Source organism: Phocoena sinus, chromosome 3 (assembly GCF_008692025.1).
Source record: "Phocoena sinus isolate mPhoSin1 chromosome 3, mPhoSin1.pri, whole genome shotgun sequence".
Classification (NCBI taxonomy): domain Eukaryota; kingdom Metazoa; phylum Chordata; class Mammalia; order Artiodactyla; family Phocoenidae; genus Phocoena; species Phocoena sinus.
In genome coordinates, this window is record NC_045765.1 from 94,715,375 (window position 1) to 94,743,301 (window position 27,927).

Consider the following 27,927-nt stretch of genomic DNA (forward strand, 5'->3'; position numbering starts at 1 on the left):
CCCTACAGTAGGTTCTTACTAGAAAAAATATTCTTTTCCATTATGGTTTATCATAGGATACTGAATATGGTATCCTATAATACTATAGGACCTTGTTGTTTATTCATTGCATATATAATAGCTTATATCTGCTAACACCAACCTCCCACTCCATTCCTCCCCCAACCCCCTCCCCCTTGGCAACCACAAGTCTGTTCTCTATGTCTGTGAGTCTGTTTCTATTTTGTAGATAGTTTCACTTGTGTCATATTTTAGATTCCACAAATAAGTGATATCATATGGTATTTGTCTTTCTCTTTCTGACTTACTTCACTTAGTATGATAATCTATAGTTGCATCTATATTGCTGCAAATAACATTATTTTGTTCTTCTTTATGGCTGATTAGTATTCCATTGTATACATGTCCACATCTTCCTTATTGATTTATCTGTCAGTGGACATTTAGGTTGTTTCCATGTCTCGGCTATTGTGAGTAGTGCTGCTATGAACATAAGGTGCATGTATCTATTTTGGATTAGAGTTTTGTCTGGATATATGCCCAGGAGTGGGATTGCTGGATCATATGGTAATTCTTTTTTAAAAAATATTTATTTATTTATTTGGCTGCGCCGGGTCTTAGCTGTGGCACACAGGATCTTCGCTGCCAGTGTGGGATCTTCATTGCAGCATGCAGGATCTTTTTTTAGTTGCAGCATGTGGAGTCTTTAGTTGTGGCATGTGAACCCTTAGTTGCGGCATGTGGAATCCAGTTCCCTGACCAGGGATCAAACCCAGGACTCCAGCATTGGGAGCACAGAGTCCTAGCCACTGGACCACCAGGGAAGTCCCTGAATCATATGGTAATTTTATTTTTAGTTTTCTGAAGAGCCTCCATACTGTTTTCCATAGTGGCTGTACCAACTTACATTCCCACAAACAGTGTAGGATGGTTCCCTTTGCTCCCCATCTTTTCCAGTATTTGTTATTTGTAGAGTTTTTAATGATGGCCATTCTGACCACTGTGGGGTGGTATCTCATTTTAGTTTTGATTTGCATTTCTCTAATAATTAGTGATATTGAGCATCTTTTCATGTGCCTATTGGCCATTTGCATTTCTTCTTTGGAGAAATGTCTATTTTAGTCTTCTCATTTTTCGATTGCGTTGTTTGTTTATTTGTTGTTGAGTTATATGAGCTGTTTGTATATTTTGGAAATAAAGCCCTTGTCATTTGCAAATATTTTTTCCCATTCTGTAGGTTGATTTTTCATTTTGTTTATGGTTTCTTCTGCTGTACAAAAGCTTGTAAGTTTGATTAGGTCCCATTTGTTTATTTTTGTTTTTATTTCTATTGCCTTGGGAGACTGACATAAGAAAACATTTGTACGACTTATGTCAGAAAATGTTCTGCCTATGATCTCTTCTAGAAGTTTTGTGGTGTTATGTCTTATATTTATGTCTTTAAGCCATTTTGAGTTTATTTTTGTGTATGGTGAGATGTTGTATTCTAACTTCATTCATTTACATGTGGTTATCCAACTTTCCCAACACCACTTGCTGAAGGGACTGTCTTTTTCCCGTTGCATATTCTTGCCTCCTTTGTCAAAGATTAATTTACCATAGGTATGTGGGTTTATTTCTGGGCTGTCTATTCTGTTCCATTGATCCATATGTCTGTTTTATATGCCAATACCACACTGTGTTGATGACTGTAGCTTTGTAGTATTGTCTGAAGTCTGGGAGGTTTATGCCTCCTGCTTTGTTCTTTCTGCTCAGGATTGCGTTGGCAATTCTGCGTCTTTTATGGTTCCACATAAATTTTAGAATTATTTGTTCTGTGAAAAATGTCATGGGTAATTTGATAGCAATAGCATAAAATCTGTAGATTGCTTTGGGTAGTATGGCCGTTTTAACTATTAATTTTTCCAATCCAAGAGCATGGGATAGCTTTCCATTTCTTTGAATCATCTTTAATTTCCTTTATTAATATTTTATAGTTCTCAGCATATAAGTCTTTCACCTCCTTGGTCAGGTTTATTCCTAAGTATTTTATTTTTGGTGGTGCAATTTTGAAAGGTATTGTTTTCTTACATTCCCTTTCTGATATTTCATTGTTATTGTAAAGAAATGCAACCAATTTCTGTATGTTAACCTCGTATCCTGCTACCTTGCTGAATTTGTTTATCAGTTCCAGTAGTTTTTGTGTGGAGTCTTGAGGGTTTTCTATATATAGTATCTTGCCATCTGCATAGAATGACAATTTTACCTCTCCCATTCCAATTTGGATACCTTTTATTTCTTTTTCTTGTCTGATTGCTATGGCTAGGACTTCCAATACTGTTTTGAATAGAAGAGGGCATCCTTGTCCAGATTATAGTGGGAAGGCTTTCAGCTTTTCACCATTGAGTATCATATTGGCTGTGGCTTTGTCATAAATGGCTTTTTATTATGTTGAGGTATGTTCCCACGATACCCACTTTGGTGAGAGTTTTATCATAAATGGATATTGAATTTTGTAAATGCTTCTGCATCTTTGAGATGATCATGTGGTTTTTATCTTTTCTTTTGTTGATGTGTTGTATCACATTGATTGATTTGCATATGTTGAACCATCCTCATGAACTTGGGATGAATCCCACTTGGTAGTGGTGTTATGATCTTTCTTATGTGTTGTTGGATTCAGTTTGCTAATATTTTATTGAGAATTTTTGTATCTATATTCATCAAAGATATTGGCCTATAATTTTCTTTTTTTGGTGGTGTCTTTGTCTGGTTTTTGAATTAGGATGATGGTGGTTTCATAGAATGTCTTTGGGAATGTTGTGTCCTCTTCAAATTTTTGGAAGGTTTTGAGAAGGATTGGTATAAGTTCTTCTTTGTATATCTGGTAAAATTCACCTGTAAAGCTATCTGGTCCTGGACTTTTGTCTTTAGGGAGTTTTAAAATTACAGATTCTATTTTACCTCTAGTGATGAGTCTGTTCAAATTATCCATTTCTTCTTGATTCAATTTTGGTGTCTGTATGTTTCTAGAAACTTGTCCATTTCTTCTACGTTGTTGAATGAATTTGTTGGCATATAATTGTTCATAGTATTCCCTTATGGTTTTTTGTATTTCTGCAGTATCAGTTTTTATGTCTCCTTTTTCATTTCTTATTTTATTTATTTGGGGTCTCTCTCTTTTCTCCTTGGTGAGCCTGGCCAGAGGTCTGTCAGTCTTGTTTACCCTTTCAAAGAACCGGCTTTTGGATTTATTGCTTTTTTCTTTTTGATTTTTTTCTATTTTTTAAAAATTTCTATTTTATTTATTCCCTCTCTGACCTTTATTATTTCCTTCCTTCTGCTGACTTTAGGTTTTGTTTGTTCTTCATTTTCTAATTCTTTTAAGTGGTAGGCTAGGTTGTTTATTTGAGATTTTTCTTGTTTTTTGATGAAGGCCTGTATCACTATGAACATCCCTCTAAGAACTGCTTTTGCTGCATCCCATAGATTTTGTATGGTTTTGTTTTCATTGTCATTTGTCTCAAGGTATGTTTTAATTTCCTCTTCGATTTCATCATTTACCCATTGGTTTTTTCATAGCATGTTGTTTAGTCTCCATGTAATCATTTTTTTCTCATTTCTTTTTCTGTGGTTGATTTCTAGTTTCATGCCGTTGTAGTCAGAAAAGATGCTTGAGATAATTTCTATACTCTTAAATTTGTTGAGGCTTGTTTTGTGCCGTAGCATATGGTCAGTCCTAAAGAATGTTCCATGTGCAAGAATGTTCCATGTGAAAAGAATGTATATTCTGGTTGTTGTTTTTTATTGGATGTAATGTACTGAAAATATCAATTGAGTCAAACTGTTCTATTGTATCATTTAGGATCTCTGTTGCCTTATTGATTTTCTGTCTAGAAGATCTATCCATTGATGTGAATGGAATGTTAAAGTCTCCTATTATTATTGTATTCCTGTCAATTTCTTGCTTTGTATTTGTTTTGTGTATTTGGGTGCTCCTATATTAGGTGCATATGTGTTGGTGAGTGTAAAATCCTCTTCCTGTATTGATCCTTTTATCACTATATAGTGTCCTGTTATCTTTCTTTATAGCCTTTGTTTTAAAGTCTATTTTGTCTGATATGAGTATTGCAACCCCTGCTTTCTTGGCATTTCCATTTGCATGAAATATCTTTTTCTATCCCCTCACTTTCAATCTATATGTGTCTTTGCCCTAAAGTGGGTCTCTTGTAGGCAGCATATTGTAGGCTCTTGGGTTTTTTTTATTCAGTCTTCCACTCTGTGTCTTTTCATTGGAGCATTTAGTCTCTTGACATTTAAGGTAATTATTGATAGATATGTATTTATTGCCATTTTGAGCCTTGTTTTCCCATTGATTTTACATTTCTTCTTTGTCCCTTTTTTTTTTTTCATTTTTCCTTTTGTGGTTTGATGGTTTTCTTTTGTATTACATTTATGATCTCTTCTTTTTGGTTTTTGTGAATCTATTGTATGTTCTTGATTTGTGGCTATCCTGTTTTTCAAGTATGTTAACCCCATCCTATACCTACTTGCCTTAGACTGGTAGTCATATAGGCTCAAACACATTCTAGGAAATGAAAAAATATATACATTTTCTTACTCTCCTCCCCCACATTTTATGATTTTTGATGTCCTCTTTTACATCTTCATGTTCATCCTTTTGCTATTCATTGTGGTTATCATTACTTTCACAGACATTTCTTTAAAATCTGTGTACTGGCTTACTTAGGTGATTTGCTTTCCAAGCTTTCCCAATGGAGCTATAGGTTCTCCTCCCTTTCTGGTCTCACAGTAGATTTTCTTTGGCTCTTCCCCATTGCCAGTGAAATCTCTGGGGCTTTCCAGAGTACACAGCTGACAATTGTTTGAAGAGTGAAGATAGGTGATTGTGCGGCAGCAGGTGTAAATGAGTCTTTTAAAACATGAAGTTGTTGGGGGGATGGAGGAGGGATGGATTGGGAGTTTGGGATTAATAGATGCAAACTATTATATATAGAATGGATAAACAACAAGGTCCTACTGTATAGCACAGGGAACTATTTTTAATAGCTTGTGATAAGCCATAATGGAAAAGAATATGAAAAAGAATAACTGAATCACTTTGCTGTACAGCAGAAATTAACACAACATTGTAAATCAACTATACTTCAATAAAATTAAAAAAAAAAGACATGAAGTTGAGGCTGCTTACCTAAAACTGAGTGACATTATCAAAATTACTTAAATCAAGTTGGTTGATTAAAAATGTAGTTCAGGTTTAGGCTTCAGTGGAATTTAGGTCAACCTCAAACAATGTATGGGAAGCAAAGCCAAAATAAAAATATATCATTTTTCCCCTTGGACCCAAAGGACACTACTTTCCTTCAAGTGACTATTGAAATAGTACGTTATAAAATTGAGACTGTGATTTGTTATGACTCTTAAAATTGCATGCAACTGATACCCAACTCAGTCAAACAATCTTAATCCGAAAGGGAAGATTTATTGGAAGGATGCTGGATGGCTCACAGAACTGAGGAAATAACTGCAGAAAGGAGGCCACTCCAGGCCAAAAGGGTGAAATCAGAAAATGTGTATAACAAAGGAATCTCTTAAGTTGTGCCTCTCATTTCTTTTTTCCTCTTTGGTGTTAGTTTCATTTCCTTAGGCATTGCCCCACAGTGGGAACTTGACCATTAACACTAATTCTTACAGTACTGAAACCACAAAGAAAAAGAAAAAAAGAGGCTTCCCTGTCAGCTTCAGCCAGAATAATCCTGGGCAAGGCCTCTGATTGCCCTGGCTTTTGTCACGTGCCAGTCCTTGGACCAATCACTGTACCACAGAGAATGTGGATGCTCTGTTCATCCCAGACTGAGATTGAGCCATGTGCCTATGGATTTCCCAGAGGGAGGGGAAGAAAAAAAGAGTCCCTAGAGACATTTCAAAGATACCACATCATAACCTGATGCTTGACAATATGCTTATGTCACAAAAGTATTCATCCCACTCTCAAGTGCCCCAAGCCTCTCGTAATCTAAATCTACCATTGATTTCCCAATTATTTTTGTCCATAAAAACATTAAAAATTACCTGAGGTTTCCTTATAACTGTTTTATTTCTTTTTCATTTGTTCAGCCTCAGCACAGTTTAACATTTGTGGTAGATATTGTATCTGGTTCACTCAGTACGTTATCCAGTGTTCCTAGGTTCTGGATGTGCATTAGGCTCCACCAAACAGAAGTGCTGGTAGGAGACTCGAATTTGGAACTGAGATAAGTGGGGAGAGAGGCAAAGCTTGAGTTATTCATTTGGCTGGGACAGATTGTAGCATCCCTGACATGGTTCTGGAGCCAGCAGCTGTGGTAGCCACTGCCCAGTTCAGCAGATGGCTTCTAGGTCATGGCAAGAGAAGCAGCTTCATTGGTGGCCAAGTTCTACATGGTGGCTTTGGGATTTGTTCCTGGAAGCTCCCTCTAGTATGGGTTTTTTAAGCCATCCCAATGATTATGTAATAGCCTGCAATAAATGCTTTTCTGGTTAAATAGCTTGAATGGATTTTGTTCTCTGTGACTGAATCCTGACTGATACATTTTTAGATTTAAAAATGTCACTGGTGTTTTCAGTAATTTTATTTTTCTTTTCCATCTTTGTAATTACATGGATACAAAACGTGAAGTGAGGTTGGCATCATTTGTTGCTTTCGATGAACAGGTCAATTGGAAGGTGATCACCATTCCTAACTGATGTGTGGTTAGATTCCTAGGAACACATGTTATTATTCAATATGCCTGTGCTGGAGAACTTCCAATTGCCCCTCCAGATCACTCACCACCCTTCTCACCCCACCCTATGCCCTGGGATTGACAAGTGGCAATGGGGCTCCCTTGCCCTCTGGCTTTGTGAATGAGGAGATCTGGTTTATGCTGGTCATCTGTCCCTCCATGCCCCTCCTCACCATTAGGTAAACATTCACTTTATATTTCAGAAGTGTCCTTGTTGATATAGTCCTCCTATCTGTGGACCATCTTTCTCCCTAGAGTTTGTACTCTAAAAACAATTAACATTTATTAATTCCTCACCATACAGCTTCTTTTGAAAACTGAGGATTCAGAGATCAAAACCCACAAATAGAATGGCCTCTCTGTTCCTTTCCCTGCACTAAGTACCTATACTTTGATCTCCAAACTTGCAATTTTCCTGTTCTTAATTGGTTTAGAAGAAGAGTCTGATGAAATAATCTAGACAGTTGTCAACGACCATAGCTGACTCCAGACTCTGTCCACCTCTCTTTCCTCCTCTATCTGCATCATTTTTAGTAGTTCCTTTTAGGTTCCAGTAGTCAAACATCTGTTGCTGCCTACTTTTGAGGGCTGGCCCTCAGGAGTTCACTAATCCTCCTACTTTTCTGGCTAAGGTATGGAGAATCCCCTTTGCCCTCAGTATAGCAGTGTAGAACCAAACAAAAAAAATTTTTTTTTCTCTAAGAAAGCTTATACTTGCCTTTGAATTCTATGGTATATATCAGTCAAGATCTATAGAATCAGGACTTTCTTCGTGGTGCAGTGGTTAGGTATCTGCCTGCCAATGCAGGGGACACGGGTTCGAGCCCTGGTCTTGGAAGATTCCACATGCCACGGAGCAACTAAGTCCGTGTGCCACAACTACTGAGCCTGCGCTCTAGAGCCTGTGAGCCACAACTACTGAGCCCACGTGCCACAACTACTGAGCCCACATGCCGCAACTACTGAAGCCCACGTGCCTAGAGCCCATGCTCCACAGCAAGAGAAGCCACCGCAATGAGAAGCCTGCGTGCTGCAAGGAAGAGTAGCCCCCGCTTACCACAACTAGAGAAAGCCTGCATGCAACAACGAAGACCCAACGCAGCCAAAAATAAATGAATAAATAAATTTTTTTAAAAGTTTAAAAAAGAAAAAAGATCTATAGAATTAGAATTTCTCATGGTGGAGGTAAGGAATCTTTCTTTGTAAGACAAGTTTCCTAAATTATTCTGGTGCATTCCTTTGCTTCTCTTTACTCACTGCATCAGTTAATAACTGCTGAAAGAAAGGTAGGAAGAAGGAAAAAGAAAAGAAAGGAAGGAAGAAACTTCAGTAGTTTGGGTATTTTATTTACTAGTGCACTACAAAGGTTAAGTGAGTAATATAAAATTTTACTATATTATGATTTTGCAGTTTTCATCCTTTAGATGGGGAATTATTGGACTGCTAGGCTAATACAGATTCTATAAGAGTTTAGCAATCTACCACCAGGACTGGGAAGCCAGAGAGGACTTCCTCTGTAGCAAAACGATGCTACAAAAACAGAAGAGCCCAGAATTCTCAATAATTTAATTGGAGTTTTGTTTTGACATCTTTGGCTGATCCACCCACTCATTCCTGACCCTTCCACTCCTTGTAGTCTTTCTGGGTTGGGAGTTGGGCAATGGACATGAGGCAAAGATCCTCAGACTTCTGCCCTGAGGTAGATTTGGTTGGCCCTTCTGCTGGAGCTGGTTCATCCTTTGGGTCTCTCTGGAATTTCTGGTATTGGGCTCAAATGACTCAGATCTGCAGTGCTTCTCTGAAGTTGCCCTGGCCTTCTCAGGGCTTGCCCTGGCTCCAGCCCTATGGACCTATCTTCCTTTGTCTCTCTCACAAAACTCTCTTTGACTTTGGGCTTTTACTGGGCCTATAATATATTCCCTAGCCTGTAAAAGCTCTTCCTACATTTAGTCATCTTCTTTATCAAATCCATTTATTGTTTAAATCAATTTATTGAGCTCTGGGCTCTTTATTGGTTATAATCTCAGATGTCATCTTTCTCCTGAGTTTGGAATCAGTTCTTCTGGGAGTCAGAAGATGACTCATTTTCCATAAGTGAAAAATTTCAGCCAGCTATTAATTTCTCATTTCTTATTTGGGAGATATTCACATTTTCAGCCCAATGAAGAATCAAATCTTTCTAGTCTCTAGAGCCAAGGTCCTTCCTTAGTTTCTGACCAATTGTTCCCTCATCAATCACTGTCTTGATCTACATATCCTTCTTGCATCAAGGACATAGGCTATCACAACCTATGATTATAATAACAGAAATACCTTCAATGTACAGTAACATTAATGCGGTAGATAGATTCTTCCGTTCCCCCCTGTATGTGAGAGAGCATGAGAACTGTTTGCTAGCATGCTATGGTTCTTTAGAAAATACAGTTGACAAATGTACATATGTTTTTAAACCTATTTTTATTATTCATTTTGGCATATGCAAAGAACATGCCCGCTCCTGGATAACTCTTTTTTTTTTTTTTTTTTAGCATTAGCAACGTTTTTGTTTATTTATTTTCGAGGTTAATAACAATGTAGTTTGTTATTATTTTAATTTTTCTTTTATATTGGAGTATAGCTGATTACCAATGTTGTGTTACTTTCAGATGTACAGCAAAATGGTTCAGTTATACATATATATATATATATATTTTTTTTTTAGTAATTTATTTATTTATTTTGGCTGTGTTGGGTCTTCGTTTCTGTGCAAGGGCTTTCTCTCGTTGTGGCAAGCGGGGGCCACTCTTCATCGCGGTGTGCGGGCCTCTGACTATCGCAGCCTCTCGTTGCGGAGCACAGGCTCCAGACAAGCAGGCTCAGTAGTTGTGGCTCACGGGCCTAGTTGCTCCGCAGCATGTGGGATCCTCCCAGACCAGGGCTCGAACCTTGTCCCCTGCATTAGCAGGCAGATTCTCAACCGCTGCACCACCAGGGAAGCCCCGACATATATATTTATTCTTTTTCAAATTCTTTTCCCATTTAGTTTATTACAGAATATTGAGCAGAATTCCCTGTGCTGTAAAGTAGGTCCTTGTTGGTTATCTGTTTTAAACATAGCAGTGTATACATGGCAATCTCAAACTCCCAATCTATCCCTTTCCCCTCTTTCCCCCTGGTAACCATAAATTTGTTTTCTACGTCTGTGAGTTTGTTTCTGTTTTGTAAATAAGTTCATTTTTTTTTTAGATTCCACATATGAGATAACATATGATATTTGTCCTTCTCTGTCTGACTTACTTTACTTAGTATGATAATCTCCAGGTCCATCCATGTTGCCACAAATGGCATCATTTCATTCTTTTTAATGGCTCAGTAATATTCCATTGTATGTATGTACCACATCTTCTTTATCCATTCATCTGTCAATGGACGTTTAGGTTGCTTCCATGTCTTGGCTATTGTAAACAGTGCTGCAATAAACACTGGGGTACATGTATCCTTTTGAACCATTGTTATCTCTGGATATATGCTCAGGAGTGGGATAGCTAAATCATATGGTAGCTCTATTTTTAGTTTCTTAAGGAACCTCCATAGTGTTCTCAGTAGTGGCTGTACCAATTTACATTCCCACCAACAGTGTAGAAGAACAGTTCCCTTTTCTCCACACCCTCTCCAGCATTTATTGTTTGTAGACTTTTTGATGATGGCCAATCTGACTGGTGTGAAGTGATACCTCATGGTAGTTTCGATTGACATTTCTCTAATAATTAGTGATGTTGAGCATCTTTTCACGTGCCTATTGGCCATCTGTGTCTTTTTTGGAGAAATGTCTATTTAGGTCTTCTGCCCATTTTTTTTTTACTGTTTTTTTTTTATATTGAGCCATACGAACTGTTTGTAAGTTTTAGAGATTGACCCCTTGTCAGTCGCATCATTTGCAAATACTTTCTCCCATTCTGTGATTTGTGTTTTCGTTTTGTTTATGGTTCCCTTTGCTGTGCAAAAGCTTTTGAGTTTAATTAGGCCCAATTTGTTTATTTTTGCTTTTATTTCCATTACTCTAGGAGGTGAATTCAAAAAGATATTGCTGGGCTTCCCTGGTGGCGTAGTGGTTGAGAGTCCGCCTGCCGATGCAGGGGACATGGGTTCATGGCCCGGTCTGGGAAGATCCCACATGCCACGGAGCAGCTAGGCCCGTGAGCCATGGCTGCGGAGCCTGCGCGTCCGGAGCCTGTGCTCCGCAATGGGAGAGGCCTCAACAGTGAGAGGCCTGCGTACAACACACACACACATAAAAAGATATTGCTGTGATTTATGTCAAAGAGTGTTCTGCCTATGTTTTCCTCTAGAGTTTTATAGTAACCAGCCTTACATTTAGGTCTTTGATCCATTTTGAGTTTATTTTCATGTATGGTGTTAAAGAATGTTCTAATTTCTTTTTCTTTTTTTTTTGCATGTAGCTGTGCAGTTTTTCCAGCACCACTTATTGAAGAGACTGTCTTTTCTCCATTGCATAGTCTTGCTGTCTTTGTCATAGATTAATGATCACAGGTGCATGGGTTTATCTCTAGGCTTTCTATCCTGTTCCACTGATCTATATTTCTGTTTTTGTGCTGTTTTTGATGACTGTAGCTTTCTAGTAGAGTCTGAAGTCAGGGAGCCTGATTCCTCCAGCTCTATTTTTCTTTCTCAAAATTGTTTTGGATATTCAGGGTGTTTTTGTGTCTCCATACAACTTTTAAGATTTTTTATTCTAGTTCTGTGAAAAATGCCATTGGTAATTTGATAGGGATTGCATTGAATTTATAGATTGCCTTGGGTAGTATGATCATTTGACAATATTGATTCTTCCAATCCAAGAACATGGTATACCTTTCCATCTGTTTGTGTCATCTTTGATTTCTTTCATCAGCATGTTATACTTTTCTGCATACAGGTCTTTTGCCTCCTTAGGTATGTTTATTCCTAGGTATTTTATTCTTTTTTGATGCAGTGGTAAATGGGAGTGTTTCCTTAATTTCTCTTTATTATCTTTCATTGTTAATGTATAGAAATGCAACAGATTTCTGTGTATTAATTTTGTATCCTGCAACTTTACCAAATTCATGGATGAGCTCTAGTTTTCTAGTAATGTCTTCAGGATTTTCTATGTCATGTCATCTGCAAGCAGTGATAGTGTTACTTCTTCTTTTCCAATTTGGATTCCCTTTATTTCTTTTTCTTCTCTGATTGCCATGGCTAGGACTTCCAAAACTATGTCAAATAGAAGTGGCAAGAGTGAACATCCTTGTCTTGTTCCTGATCTTAGAGGAAATGCTTTTGGCTTTTCACTGTTGAATATGATGTTAGCTGTGGGTTTATCATATATGGCCTTTATTATGCTGAGTTAGGTTCCCTCTATGCCCACTTTCTGGAGAGTTTTTTTTTTTATCATAAATGGGTGTTGAATTTTGTCAAAAGCTTTTTCTGCATCTATTGAGAGGATCATATAGTTTTTATTCTTCAGTCTGTTGATGTGGTTTACCACACTGATTGATTTGCGGAGATTGCAAAATCCTTGCATCCCTGGGATAAATCCCACTTGATTATGGTGTATGATCCTTTTCATGTATTGTTGGATTCGATTTGCTAGCATTTTGTTGAGGATTTTTGCATCTATGTTCATCAGTAATATTGGCCTATAATTTTCTCTTTTTTTGGTGGTATCTTTGTCTGGTTTTGGTATCAGGGCGATGGTGGCCTCATAGAATGAGTTTGGGAGTGTTCCTTCCTCTGTGATTTTTTGGAATAGTTTCAGAAGGATAGGTGTTAACTCTTCTCTAAATATTTGTTAGAATTAGCCTGTGAAGCCATCTGGTCCTGGACTTTTTTTTTTTTTAAATTAAGCATATTCTATTTTATTTGCCATATTTAGGTCACAATTTCCTTTTATACAATATATGTAGATTTTTCTATTTTTTTTGAGCACCATTACAGACTCATGGATTTTCACAGATGCAACTCATTTCAATTAGCCATAATTATCTTTTTTTTTTTTTTTGAAAGTTCAAATTGAGGTAAGTTAACCAGGACTAACTTTAAGTTGGCTCCATTGTCCTTTCAACATTGCAGTGACTATTGAAAAACATCCTTGCTTTCCTTTATTTTTTAAATTTTATTTATTTATTTATTTTTGGCTGTGTTGGGTCTTCGTTTCTGTGTGTGGGCTTTCTTTAGTTGTGGTGAGCATGGGCCTCTCACTGTCACGGCCTCTCTTGTTGCGGAGCACAAGCTCCAGATGCGCAGGCTCAGTAGTTGTGGCTCAGGGGCCTAGTTGCTCCGCGGCATGTGGGATCTGCCCAGACCAGGGCTCGAACCCGTGTCCCCTGCATTGGCAGGCAGATTCTCAACCACTGCACTACCAGGAAAGCCCTGGTCCTGGACTTTTGTTTGTTGGGAGTTTTAAAATCACAGTTTCAATTTCAGTACTTGTGATCAGTATGTTCATATTTTCTAGTTCTTCCTGGTTCAGACTTGGGATATTGTACCTTTCTCAGAATTTGTCCATTTCTTCTAGGTTTTCCATTTTATTAGCATATAGTTGCTTGTAGTAGTCTCTTATGATCCTTCGTATTTCTGTGGTGTCCACTGTAAATTCTCCTTTTTCATTTCTAATTTTATTGCTTGAGCCCTCTCCTCTTTTGTTTTTCCTTGATGTGTCTGGCTAAAGGTTTATCAATTTTGTTTATCTTTTCAAAGAATCAGCTTTTAGTTTCATGATCTTTTCTATGGTTTTCTTTGTCTCTATTTCATTTATTTCTGCTCTGACCTTTATGATTTCTTTCCTTCTACTAACTTTGGGTTTTGTTTGTTCTTCTTTCTCCAGGTGCTTTAGGTGTAAGGTTAGGTTGTTTATTTGATATTTTTCTTGTTTCCTGAGGTAAGATTGTATTGCTATAAACTTCCCTCTTAGAACTGCTTTTGCTGCTTTCCTTAGGTTTTGGATCATTGTGCTTTCATTTCCATTTGTCTCTAGGTACTTTTTGATTTGCTCTTGGATTTCTTCACTGATCCATTGGTTGTTTAGTAACATATTGTTTAGCTTCCACGTGTTTGTGTCTTTTACAGTTTTTTTCTTGTAATTGATTTCTAATCTCATAGTGTGGTTGGAAAAGACGCTTGATATGATTTCAGTTTTCTTAAATTTACTGAGGCTCACTTTGTGGCCCAGCATGTGATCAATCCTGGAAAATGTTCCATGTGCACTTGAGAAGAATGTGTATTCTGCTGCTTTTGGATGGAATGTGCAGTTGCTATGGCAGAGGGAGCTATAAACAACATCAAACCTAAATACCAGGTTTCCTGAACCAAGATTTGCTTTAATGTCAGATTAACAATATCTGGTAAGCTCCAACATCTCAAATAACTTAACAGCAGGCATAGGTCTGGATTTTAAAGAAATTGACATGATTCATTTAGATGTATTTGTGGGATTGCTTTGAAACAACAGAGCCTTACTGATTGTGATATTTTACATTTTTAATGGAATTCATAGATTTCTCTTGTGTGTCATAGATAATTTTTATAAAACTAAGTAATGATTTTCCAGTAGATAAATTGGCAACAAACAAAAACATATAATTCTCAGAAGAGGAAATAAAAAGTAAAAACATCTAATTAACATATGTTCAGTGTAGTGTTAAATCTCATAGTAATGAAAGAAATGCAAAATTTAAAAACATGCGTTATGGTGATTTACCTCCTAGTTGAAATGAGCAAAGGGAAAAGCCATAGGAATATAGAACGTGGGCTGAAGAGTAGTGAGGGGGCCCTCCTGCTTACTGAGGAGAGACAGGAGAGGGGTGTGGTCCTTGGGTTCCATCAGGCTGTGAGAACCGGGGGCATTCGCAGGTTTCCCTCTGTGGCAGGAGTAGGTCAAATAGATGTCTGAGGAGGGGGGAAATGGGAAACAAGTCATCAGTCCTCAAGTCACCCAGAAAGTTCTTCAGGACCTAGCAGTCCTAGTAGTCTGACAGCAGTTTTGGGCACTCTCATTGTTCCTACAGAAGCTGGCATCCATCACTCCCTCTCTAGTGCTCTGTCATAGTGGTGACTCAGGACTCTTTCTGAAGCTTGACAAACTGGCTGAATCAAGAAAGGAATTCGTTGCTTCTCTTGACTGGAAGGTCCAAGGGTAGGGCTTGCTCAGGACAGCTGGGACTGACAGCCTCAATGGGGTTATTTTCTCTGTCTGTTTCTCTCTGTCAATTCTACTTTACTTTGAATTGGCTTCACTTTAGAGCAAGCTGTCTCCACATGGTGGGCCCTGCCTTGTAGGTCACTCACCATCTCAAATCCTTATAGAAAAATGGAACTAGAAGCCACCTACACAAGTGTACTCTGAGGGTCCAATGAGATAGAGTATATGTAAATGCTTCCAAACCACAATGTTTCAGAGGAATTTATTTGTTCTTATGGGGTCAGTGGCCTGCTTTGAAGCAGTGTTTCTTTTAACTTGGCATCTATACCTTCTTCCTTGTTTCTGATGTTCAATAAAATGGTATAGATTTTGTTGAGTAGGCCTGGCTTGCAGTTTGGCATGTAGGAAAAATACCTATCATCCTCTTTATCAAGAATGAAGGACATTGCTATTCTTTTTTTTTTTTTTTTTTTCTTTTTTAAGGTGGTGTTTAAAAAAATTAAGTTCTGGGGCCATAGGAGCCTGTGGAGGTGCCTCAGGGACCCACAGTGTGTGTGTGGGGGAGGTGTGGGAATGGGGTTGAGAGACAGCTGGCAGGGACTAAATGGGTGGGTTTGTCAGAACAGCCCTGGTTTGTCTGTTTTCTACATCATGATTCCGGGTAAGATTTTACATCGAGAAGGAGAGTGGTGACATAGTTAAAATGGCAGCAACTTTGGCAGCAAAAGAGAAGAAATGAGCCAAATGCTGACATTAATTGACAAAAGCTAATGAAGACAGAACTGATGCAATTACTTAAAGCAAAACTGAACACCACTTGATCAAAATCTGGAATCCAATCTGAAAAAAAAGAAATTGATTAGTAATAAGCCAAGGTTGTACCCATCACAATGGCGAAAGCCTGAGGTCGACTCCCTCCTCCCACCTTCCATCTGAGACTAAGGACACTGAGAAGCTTTTGAAATGCATAGGCCCAACTGACCCTCTTACACTGTGTGGAGGACAGTATTAATGTTTACCATCCTCTCCCTGCATTTGCAGGAGACCCTGTAGCTAGTTCTGGGCAATGAAATGTGAGTGGAAGGGATGCGTATTATTCAGCGCTGAGGTGGGAAAAGGCTGATGCATGATTCTCTGGGCTTCCTCTTCCTTGTCATGGTGATCAAGAAGGCCAAAAGCTTCAGATGGATGCACCTACAAGATGACGATCCTCTGTCACACTGAGCCCCGATGGGCTGTGCAGGGCAGAGGATCCTGCCTACAGACAATGGCTGTGTACCATGAGTGAGAAATAAAGCTTTGTGTCCTTAAACTACTGATGTCTTAGTTACAGCAGCGTAAGCGAATATCCACTGGGAGGAAATGTGGAGGCTCCAGGAGGGTTTTTCAGGGTGGGAAATTCCTAGAGGCTGCCTGGAAGAGAGCAAAGCTAGAAGTGCCAAGTGAAGTTGGGGGCTAGGTGAGGAGGGAGAGGAAGTAATTAACAGCTAGTTGAGGAAGCTGTGTGAGTCGGTGGAAAAAACATGCACTTTGGAGTCAAACTGACCCACCCAGGGCTCACATTTAGGTTTCACTTCTTATTTTCTCTTCGAGCAAGTTGAGAGCCTCTCTTACTTTTCTCATTTATGAAGCATAATACCTACATTACATGACTGCTGAAAAGATTAAATTATACATACATATACACACAAACGCACATGACTAGCATCTAGCACAGTATCTAACAGTTGGTAAGTAATCCATAAACCAAGATGCCCTTTCTTTCTGTCTGCTTCCCTCTAGTACCATTTCTAAGCTTGGTAACTGCTAAGTTTTGATCTCACAGACTCTACAAGTGGGACTCCTTCAAGTTTAAAGTCCTCACTCCAAGGCCTGCATCCCACAGAACCCTGCTAGAGCTTTGAAACTACAGGGGAATACTGCCAAATCCTGTCTTTAATTGCTTTATTTGTAGTGCCCTTGGACTCTGAAGAGGGACTCTTGGCCATTGTAAGTGAGTCTAAAGTCTGGGTGAGTCTGGCTCCCGTCTGTCTTCCCAGGTATCTGTAAAGGCATTCATTCCCCTCTTCCTGCCTTCTCACTTGTCACTTATAGCAGCCTCCAGCCTGTTTGGTGCCTTCACTTCCTTCCATCCTGACCATCAAGGAATATTTTAAAAGAAACTAAACTTATTAGAAACTGAAGGGAAAGCATCATATCCCAAAACATAAATATGAAAACAAAGAAATGCCTGAGTTTACTGGACAGGAAGCTCTCATCTGAACAAATTGGGATCACTCACTGACACCCAGAGGCCTTGGAGGCTATAGCTGTCCACTGACACCCCTGCAAACATGCAGAAATTTCAAACGCAGAAACTACCTGATCCCAAAGTTGGTTTCTTGTTGAATTTTAGTGAAAAAACTTCCCTTGGTTCCACTCTGGTTGGGCTTGGGGACAGGGTGTTAATTTTATGTTACAAAATATCCTTGACTGGAGAGAATATGCAGAACAAAATATTATGTTTTTCAAAAGGAGGCATAAGACTGAGGGGGGAAAAGCTGAGAAATACTGTTCTAGCGACTTGGAACCCCAGGTTCTCAAAGGCAAGGCAGCAGAAAAAGAAGTGAGAGGAGAAAGCCCGAGTATAGTGAGGAAAAATCCCAGAGGGGCCGGGGCAGCATTTCGTGAGTATGAATATTTGTGTTTTCTTGGCTTGTTACCTCATTTACCCTGAACTGTTTAAAGATGGGCTTTCTGAGACATTTCATCCAGTCTTAATGTTTTAAGGGGAGCAAAGGTCATTTGATTTGAAAAAGCAGGGAGGGAGAGTTTTTAATGTGGGGAGCAGCAAACCCTTGGGGTCCAAGGTCCCCTTGGTATTGGTGGGGCACTTCCGGGCCTCTGTTTCCCTTTCTTTCTCTTCGGTGTCTCCAGCCGAACCCCTCTACAGGTGAAAGCCCAGACCGTTCAGCATTTTGCAGAAACCAAGAACTGCTCTGGGTTCCTGTTTCATTCTGAGGCGGGCCCGAGGGCTCTCAGCCCATTTGCGGAGGTGAGATGATGGACACCCCTTGCGTCCAAGGGGCTTTGAGCTGGCTCAGGCTGGGATAGAGGGGAGCTCCGGTCCACCGAAGAGTCCTCTAAGAGCCCCGGCCCAGTTCTTAAGCCCCAAACCTCCGCTGCACCAAAGGCTAATCAATGAAAAACCAAACCAAACCAAAACTCCAGAGACACACGCAGGGGAAATGTTCTGCATTCCTAAAGGGGTGCTCCGCCCCGCCTGGGCCCCCAGCAGTGCAACCCTGCGGCTTCCCTTGCTGCCGCACTGTTTTGTGAACTCCTGTTTTGGGAACAGCGATGTCTGCTCGTCCGGGCTTTCCCTTCCCCGGCTACCGCCTCGGCCTGGGGCGCCCCTGCGCCTGCCGAGGCTCGACCCCGCGTTTCTGCGTGCAGCTCCGGCTCCACTTTCACTTTCGGTCCCGGGGCGGCCAAGGCAGGCAGCAGCGGTGTGGTCCCCGAGCCCCAGGTACAGCACTACCGTCCCCAGTGCGCCCCGCGGGGAGGGGGCTGCGTGGTTGCGGAAGGACGGGGCCCAGGCATCCCCCCTATGCTGGGGAGGCCTGGGGTCCAGGGCGCGGGGAGGAAGAGAACCAGGGGGCTGCGAAGTGGGGCTGGGGGGAGTCGTGGGGCTGGGGATCATGTCCGTGGGGAGGGCGGCGGGGTTGGCGCAGGCCCAGTCTTGCTCGCGTCCTTGTCCCTCTTTTCCACTGGGAGATGGACAAGGGCGCAGGACTGGTGCGTCCGCTCCATGCGCTCCCCGGGCTGTGTCACTTCCCGGCCGGCAGGCGGGAGCCTCCTTCTGCGCTCCTCCCGGAGGCTGGGTTCCTGCCCGCCGCGTCCACCGGACTGCCGAGTAGGGCCAAGTGAACTGGTGGGTGGATTATGGGGTTAGGCCGAGGAGGGCGCCTTGCAGATAATAGAGAAACGTACGTGGCTTTGGTTACTTGCAGGCGCGGGGGTGTTCTGGGAATAAGAGTTAAGTGTCCTCAAGATCAGTTCTCTCCCTTCTTCTCCTGTACTTGTTGCTAGTAGTTGTCTGTCCTCCCTTCTCTTTGGCTCAGCCTGGGTTTATCGAGTTAAAACACTACTGTTTGAGCAAATTAAAATTCCCTCTCTGGGTGTCTTACACGCCTGGTGGGCCTGCAAGTTAATTTCATGAGGAAGGAGAAGTGCAGACACTTCCTTACCTTTTTCATGGAGGTTCTTTGTAAGGCCAGGTTCAGAAAGAAATCCTCTGTTTTCTACTGAATCCCCAGAGTATTTGCTCTCAATTCGGGATGTGGTCGACAACTTAAAAAAAAAAACCCAAAACTTAAAAAAATTGGCCAGGGTTGTCTCTTTTTCCATGGAGTTGGAATTGTACTGATACGTAGCCCATTTTCAAGTGGGCCTAAATAGATAAATTCTAATATGTTAAAAAATTGAACTGATTATACATTTTTATTGTTTACCAGCAGTGACAAGCTGTTATCAAGGCTTGTTAATTTCATTGTTCACAGCATTTTGGAAGAAGGTCCATTACCTCTTGGTGATGGCTTTCACATTCCATAGTGTCCCAATGAAGGGAAGTATGCCATAGCCCAGGACCAGTTGCCCCTGACTTCCTGTGTAAGTGGGAAAAGTCAGAATCACCAAAGGCAGTAAGGTTCCTAAAGTATCTTGAACTCTTTCTGGCTGTGAAGTAAAGTTAGGTACTCTGTTACTGCTGCACTTTTATCCACAACATTGTGAAAGAAGCTTTAGTAAGATCAGATGCCAAAGGAAGATACTTTTTAAAACTTTAAAGGAGTACAGTCAAGTACAGGAAATTCCTTTAAAACCCTTATCTCTGTGCCCTCAATCTGTGTATATTTAACTGCCTTCTTGATAAATCCCCCTGGATATCTCATAGACAGCACAAATTAAACATATTTAAAAATGAACCCTTCATTCCCTCTTCTCCCTTTTAAATCTCTTCCACTTCTGGCCTTCTCTATTTCAATAAAGGGCACCTGTGACTACCCAGAAGTCCACTGTAGAAACCTGGCAGCCATCCTGATACATCCTGTCCTTTCCCTCACTCCCTACTTCTAATCCATCCTAAATATAGATGTTGAATTCATCCATCTCTCTGTCTCCACCCCGCCCCCCCCAATTCTTTCTGTAGACACCATCCGAGTATGAACCACTCTCGTATTTTGTCTACACTACTTTCTAAGTGGTCTCTTGGCCTTCACTCTTCTTTCCAGTCTTTCATTCTCCACACAGCAACAAGGGTGATTTTCTTTAGGTGTGAACTGGATCCTAGCTAGATCTCCTAGCTCAAATCCCTGTGGTTTCTCATTGCCCTTAGGATAGGATCCAAAATCCTTAAGATGCCTAGAAGGTGTGTGGTGGTCTGGCCCCTGCCCACCTCTCCAGGCGCATCTTTCTGCCACAGGCTGGGCTTCAGCTTCACTGACTTCATAAATAACTAGCACTCTCTACTGCCCCTGAGCTTGCAAGTATGTGTGCTGTTCCCTCTGTTTGCAAAACTCTCTCTCCCTCTTTCCTCAGCTGATGTGAATTTGTCCTTTAAATCTCAGCTAAACATCTCAGAGAGCCCCCAGTGTACATCAGTCTGCCCTGTTACTCTCTTTCAGTATGTGTGTTGCTTTTTTCTTCATAGCTAATCATGGTTGGTAACTATCTATGTTTGTATTTGTGTAAACTTGTTAAAAGTCACCCCACCCCCACTATATGCTCTTTGAGGTCAGGGACCTGTGCTGTCTTGCACTGCCCCGCAAAACCCTCGCACATAATACACCCTCAATACGTATCTGTGGAATGAGTAATTGAACATATTTTAACTTAATTTTCACAACAATCCTGTGAGAGAGGTGTTATGTCGTTTTACACACGAAGAAAATGGAACCAGGGTTCAACAACCTGCCCAAGGTCATAGTAGGTGTCAGAGCAAGAACTCAAAGCCAGATTTTCTTTTCTGACTGTAAACCTAATATATATATTGTTGATATAGCAATAATTATATACGTATGTATGAATTCCAACATTTATGCTGTCTATATCACGTGTTCCACTTTGGTTTCCTGGCCCTGCATCTTCTCTGAGACACAGCCATTATCTCTTTGGTTTCCTCCTCTCTTGGACCCAACACTGCAAGGCCTTTGCTATGAGGTGCCACCGCCAACCCCTTCAGCAGCCTGTGGGCCTTGCTGTCAGCTCAGAACCAGTTGGAATTTTTAGATCTCTTCTTGGGCTGTTGGAGAACGCTTGAGGACTCCCAGAGCCCTTGCATGCCTGAACCTGCCACCTTCCCTGTGCTCTCTGCCATCTTGGGGCGCAGGCCACACCCACTAAGCTGCTGTCATCAGAAGTTCCAAATGCAAGCATCACGCAAGTTCTTTTTACCTCTGGCCCCTCAACTTCAAGGGAGATCCATCATTCTGCCCTGGGATTCTGCCTGAGGAGGTAGGGGCAAGAACTCTACTATTTTGGTGTTTAACTTTTATTCTTCTCTTCCAAATCACTCCAATCCTCCATGGCTGGAAGCATCCTTTAGTTGGTTCCTAGACAACAACAACAACAAAACCGAAGAAACACAAAAACAGAAACCCCTGTTCTTCCTGTTCACATTTCTCTTCTGTCTCAATTTGGGTGGTGCCTTTTGAGCTGGGATTATGGTGTCTCCATTGTTGACTGTCTCTACGGTGCTTGCATCCCTTCTGTTTATTTAGCCTGCAGATCTACTCCGTGGGGAAGTGAGAGGTCAGTACTTGTAGCTGTGTGCTTCGGAAGGGAGCAGAATGGAGAGTGAAGGGTGGGGATAGCACATCAGTCATTCCCCTGAAGTAGTATTCCCCACATACAGATCAAGGGATAAGACCATGGCTTGGCAAGGATTATCTAGGAGGTTCCTCAATCTGGCTGTTCAATAGAATTTCGGGGAAGTTTAAAAACAATTATGATGCCCTGACCTAGGGATCCAGGCATCAGTCATTATTTTTTGTTTTGTTTTGTTTTGTTTTGTTTTTGCAGTACGCGGGCCTCTCACTGTTGTGGCCTCTCCCATTGTGGAGCACAGGCTCTGGACGCGCAGGCTCAGCGGCCACAGCTCACGGGCCCAGCCGTTCCGCGGCATGTGGGATCCTCCCGGACCGGGGCACGAACCCGTGTCCCCCGCATTGGTAGGCGGACTCTCAACCACTGCGCCACCAGGGAAGCCCCAGTCATTATTTTAAGAGCTTCCTAGATGACATTAATATGCAGCCAAAGTTGAGAACCACTAACATAGAGGAAGAATCCAGTGTACCACCATCATTTCAATAACCTGAGCTCACCTGACAGAAGCCACTCCTGACCAACTGCTATTAGAGAGGCAGCTTTGTCTAAGAGAGAGAAAAATGTATGCTTGGTTCTCTGGGCATGGATTGCCAACTCCCTTAAAATTCGCATTTCTTTTATGTCGCATGGCCTTAATGAAGTGCAAAATATGGTCTGCATCATGCCTCCTTGTGTGCTTTGAGTGTAACCTTAGAGTCACCCCCCTCCTTGCCTTGTGAATAATTATTCTCCAGCAAGTTCTCCTGGGGTTTGCTTCTGTCCACATGGATTGCCCGAACAGCCCTATCCTTTCTCCTTTTGTGCTGTAGCTACTGCTCTGGTTTGCTCCACCTGCAGTGCCTCTGATGCCCTCCCTTCACTTCCAAATCCGACCCGTCCTTCCAGACCACTCCCAATGCTGCTCTTGCATAAAGGCATCTCAGCATCACTCTGCAACCAAAGTCACCCTCTCCCTTTGGAAATACCATTCCATTCTCCCTCAGCGCTCTTTTCTTCTTCTTCCTTTTTTTTTTTTTTTTTCATTTTTTTGGCCACACTATGCGGCATGTGGGATCTTAGTTCCCTGACCAGGGATCAAACCCATGCTCCCTGCAGTGGAAACGTGGAGTCTTAACCACTGGACTGCCAGGGAAGTCCCTATTATTATTTTTAAAGCACTCCACACTTTGTTGTGTTTTACTCTTTGTGTATATATGTTTTCTGCCCTTCCAGATTTTGAAGTCCTTGATTATGGGATTTGTGTCTTCTTATATCCCACACGGTACTCAGCACACAGTGTAAGAGAGAAACCAGGGGATTGTCACAAACTATCATGAAAAGTCACTCTAAAGTCTTCCCTGGCTAAATAGATACTAAATCAGCTTTTGGCAGGACAGTTTGACAAAGATACCAGTGTTATGAAGGCTTACTGTTACAAATACTTGCCTTTCCCCCCCACACTTAGTCCTGAGCATGTATGTTTCCTTCCTATACTTCCTGTGTTTTAAGAACTCTCTGAGTTGTAAGCTTAGTGGGAAGCAAGGCCTGTCTCCCGTTGAGGAAGCGGTAAGCCCAGATTCTTGCTCTCTCCACCTCCCAGCCTGGTAGTGTGGACACCTCGCTTCTGCTGAAACAACAGAACGTTGCAGGGGCAGTGGAGACCTCACTCTACTGGTGGCCGCAGGGGTGTCTGAATCTAATCTCTAGGCAGTAGGGTGGCTTCTTCTAAGGTCCAGTGTGGGTAGGGGGTGGTCACCTGATCAGGTGTTTCTCTGATGTGGTTCTGGCCGCCCATTTTTGCCTGTTTTATGAGCCTGGTTTCCCAAATGACCTGGCAACCCCGTGACCCATTTAGTGAGCTACTCAGGGTCCTCAGCCAGAGCTTGTTCTTACTTTCAACAGAGAATGCTGACTGATAAGAGTTAATTTAAACTTTGAAAGCCAAATGATGCTTTACAGTAGGTGTTAATGATTGTTGCTGACCATAAACTTCTTTCTTCTTATGAATCATTAACACAGGGAAGGTAATTTTACTTTCAGGAAAAGACCTAGTACTTTTGAAAGTTTGTATCTGTATCTGTTCATTCTGGATGGATACATTCTGAAATTACGCTGTCTTGATAATATTTTAGTGACTCTTTTTTTTTTTCTTTTACACATTTGTGCCACTAGGCAGTTCAAGCAAGATGATACCTCTGTCCGTCAAACGGCCCCTTGTGACCATGTCCCTTCTGCCTTCATCACTGTTGATGCTCTTAACTGTGGCAACTCCATCCTGGTGTCAGAGCAGTGAAACATCTCCAAAGGCTAGTAACAGGACACCATTTCCTTGGAATAAAATGCGACTTCCTGAGCACATCATCCCACTTCATTACGATCTCATGATTCATGCCAACCTCACCACTCTGACTTTCGGGGGAACCACGGAAATAGAAATCACAGCCAGCAAGCCCACCAGTACCATCATCCTGCATAGTCACCATCTGCAAATATCTAAGGCCGCCCTGAGGAAGGGAGCTGGTGAGAAGCAGTCTGAAGAGCCGCTGAGAGTCCTGGAATACCCGCCTCAGGAGCAAATCGCACTCCTGGCTCCTGAGCCCCTGGTGGTCGGGCTCCTGTACACCATTGTCATTGACTATGCTGGCAATCTTTCTGAGAGTTTCTATGGATTTTATAAAAGCACCTACAGAACCAAGGAAGGGGAAGTGAGGTATTTTTTTGTCTCTCTCTCGCTCTTTTTTTTTAAAAGTTCAAATGCTACCCACACGAAATTTATTACTTCAGGTGGATTGTCTTTTAAAATTCCCTTGATTGTTGAATTCTTTCTTTGGTTTTGTTTTGCATCTCTTTGTAGATTTAAAAATGGCTCATAGTTTTTTCCCTGTTTTGGGGGATCTCCTTTTTCATTCTGTTTTAACCAGTTTTCTTTCCTCCAGCTCTATCAGAGGGAATACCTATTTGTTTATTTAATTAGATTTCTGGCATATAAAAAATATTTTAAATTCTCTTGGCCTATGTACTAGTTTCCAAGGGTTGCTTTAACAAAGTACATAAACTGGGTGGCATAAAACAATAGAAATTTTTTCTCTCACAGTTCTGGAGGCTGGAAGTCCAAAATCAAGGCGTCAGGAGGCCTATGCTCTAAGTCTCTGAGCCCCTCTTTGCCTCTTGCTAGCTTGTGGTGCCATCAGTCTTTGACATTCCTTGGCTTTGCAACTACATCAGTCCAGTCTCTGCCTGCCTGTCACATGGCCATTCTCCAAATTTCCCTCTTCTTATAAGGGCACCAATTCTGTTGGATTAGGGCCCAACCTGATGGCCTCATCTGAACTTGATTACATCTGTAAAGACCCTATTTCTATATAAAGTTACACAGATATTAGGTAATAAGACTTCAATGTATCTTTTTAGGGGACACAGTTCAACCCATACAGCCAATTAGAGGAAATATTAATATTTTTGTCTCAGTTAAAACTTTTTTAGTGATCCTCTCCTGCCTTGCTTTAGTTGTGTTTTTTTTTGTTTGTTTTTTGTTTTGTTTTTTTTGTGGTACGCGGGCCTCTCACTGCTGTGGCCTCTCCCGTTGCGGAGCAAGGCTCCGGACACGCAGGTCCAGCGGCCATGGCCCACGGGCCCAGCCTCTCCGCGGCACGTGGGATCCTCCCGGACCAGGGCACAAACCCGCGTCCCCTGCATCGGCAGGCGGACTCCCAACCACTGCACCACCAGGGAAGCCCTAGTTCTGTTTTTAATAAGATATCTTGGGAGATTTTATACTAAATTTTAAAATCAAATTTCATTTGTTAGTAGATTATACTAACTTTCGGATTTCATATTATTTTTTTGAGGTAAAAAAAGTCAGATACTACCTAAAAGAATTTTTTAAAAGTAAAATGTACCCTCATTATAGCCTCTAGAGGTAACTACTGCTTCTATTTCAGGGGAATATCCTTTAGACTTTTTTCTGGATATGCATACACATTATTTTATGTAAATGGAGCCATGTTATATTTTCTGTTTCACGAGGGAGTTTTAATATGATGAGGAGATGTATTTTACATGGATGACTATCCCTATACGTCATTTTAACGACTTTATTAAAATGTATGTTTGTGTGTTGGTTTATTTAACTAATCCCCGATGGATGGAAATTAGGTTGTTTCCAACTTTTTGGCATCAGCAATAATTTGACAAGCATCTTCGTACATCATTTCTTCAGAATAAATGCCTAGAGGTAAAATTGCTAAGTCAAAGGGTCAATAAACTTTTGATATCCCTTGCCATATTCCTCACTAATACTGTATATTGGCAATCCTTTTAAAGCCAAAACGCCAATGGACTTTTCCCTTTAATTTATTACATCGATCATTAAGGAAACTGTGCAGCTTCGGATGTGTTTATCGAATATTTGTAGGTTCTTCTTTTGTGAGTTGCTGATTTATGGCCTCTGCCTGCTATTCTACTTGGTTGCTGGGTATAATTCTTACATATTTTTAAGAGCTCATTATCTGTTCAGGTTATTAACCTTTTGTCAAATACCTTTCAATCAATTTTCCCTGTTTTCTTTTGCTTGTCTTTTAGTTTATGATAGCTTTTGTCATATAAAAAATTTTTTAATAGTGAGATTCATGAAGATTATGATAACTTTAGGAATTAAAAAATGATCACACACCTAACTGACAGTCCCTGGTGCTTCATGGTGTATTTTTATTTCCCTTGTCGTAATTTTAGGATACTTGCATCAACACAGTTTGAACCGACCGCGGCCAGAATGGCCTTTCCCTGCTTTGATGAACCTGCTTTCAAAGCGAGTTTTTCAATCAAGATCAGAAGGGAACCTAGACACCTCGCCATCTCCAACATGCCACTGGTGAGTCTAAACTCCTGTGTGTTGTCTACTCACAAGAAAAGTCCATTGATTCACTGTGATTTGTATTACCTCACTGACAGTTAACATTCAGGTTGCCTGTTCTGTTTGTTTTATTGCCTACAGATAGCTAACTTTTCTATTTCATTTCCAACCTATGCTTTTGGTTCAAGTAACAATTTATTTATAGTCAAAGAAAAGAATTGTCCCTAAAAACATGCAAAATTTAGGTAAGAGTGACATTGCAGGTGCGGTGTTGATGGGAGGGAAACTTTATAGACAATTCAGGTCAGGTTAACTGAGAGTGCCCTTCACAAAGCACTTTCACTTTTATTTTCTTATATGCTCTTTTAAAAGGATTTTAAAGGGAATGCTTTGTTGAATAAGGCCATGTTTCTATGATATAGTTATTTTTTATAATTTCTGTATACTATATTACTAATAATATTAGCTATGCAATTTGTAACTATGGCACAAAGTTGGTCAGATGGAAAAAGAAAAAACAGTAATATTTTAAGATTATTATGGTAGTAAAGGTAAGTAATGATAGCTAGCTCAGTTCCCAGTTTCAAAGCAGATGTGGACAGTTTTCCCTCTGATTCTTATTTCTTTATTTATTTTTATGTTTTTTTCTTTTCCATTATGGTTTATTACAGGATATTGAATATAGTTTCCTGTGCTATACACTAGGACCTTGCTGTTTATCTCTTCTATATATAATAGTTTGCATCTGCTAGTCCAAAACCCCTCTGATTTTTAAAAGTAGTGAGGAGAAGATGACCTCGCCAAATGAATAAAATTACTTAGTAAGTGCCGTTATCCTATGATTCTGGTAGCACTGGGGAAACATAAGCTGAGCTGTCATTCTACACCCGATGCATACCAACTCCAGAAGCACCCACACCCTTTGTTCAGAGAAGCTCACTGTGGATGAGACTCAGGGTGGAATAGGCTTTGCCCAGAGTCCAGAAGGGTATCACGCCTCATCCCTGTGCTGACTCGGGAGGCATTAGCTTCACATGAAGGGACTCACAGAGCCACAAGCCAACCTCTAATACAGTATTTCTCAACCTTTAGAACTCTATATTGCTCGCTGAATCCCTTAAGGATCCCTTAAAAGGGAGTCTGCCATTCCCTCCTAGAAGGCTGTATAAAAAGTAGACTTTTGTGAATCCTTACCAGCCAATAACTTTTGTCTCTCTCCCCACCGCATTTGTGTATAGAAAGATAAGAAACAGTTATGCCATTTTCCTAATATAAATTTGAGATAGAGAAAATCCTTTTTCAAATTATAG

At 40.8% G+C, this 27,927-nt stretch overlaps 1 protein-coding gene across 5 annotated transcripts in view; it reads left to right on the forward strand.

Moving 5' to 3' along the window:
* Positions 1 to 27,927, forward strand: part of ERAP1 (endoplasmic reticulum aminopeptidase 1) — a 129,024-nt gene that overhangs the window by 76,031 nt on the left and 25,066 nt on the right. Inside the window, exons 1-3 of one of the 5 annotated variants that reach the window (XM_032626599.1) lie at positions 18,224 to 18,430; positions 23,938 to 24,475; positions 26,497 to 26,635. In XM_032626599.1, coding sequence (XP_032482490.1) covers positions 18,262 to 18,430; positions 23,938 to 24,475; positions 26,497 to 26,635 — 846 coding nt within the window. In that variant the 5' untranslated portion in view covers positions 18,224 to 18,261. Of the gene's footprint in view, positions 1 to 18,223; positions 18,431 to 18,675; positions 18,836 to 21,173; positions 21,415 to 22,080; positions 22,131 to 23,937; positions 24,476 to 26,496; positions 26,636 to 27,927 lie in introns of those variants that run through there. The other 4 variants (XM_032626602.1, XM_032626603.1, XM_032626600.1 and 1 more) reach the window with 4 other exon arrangements.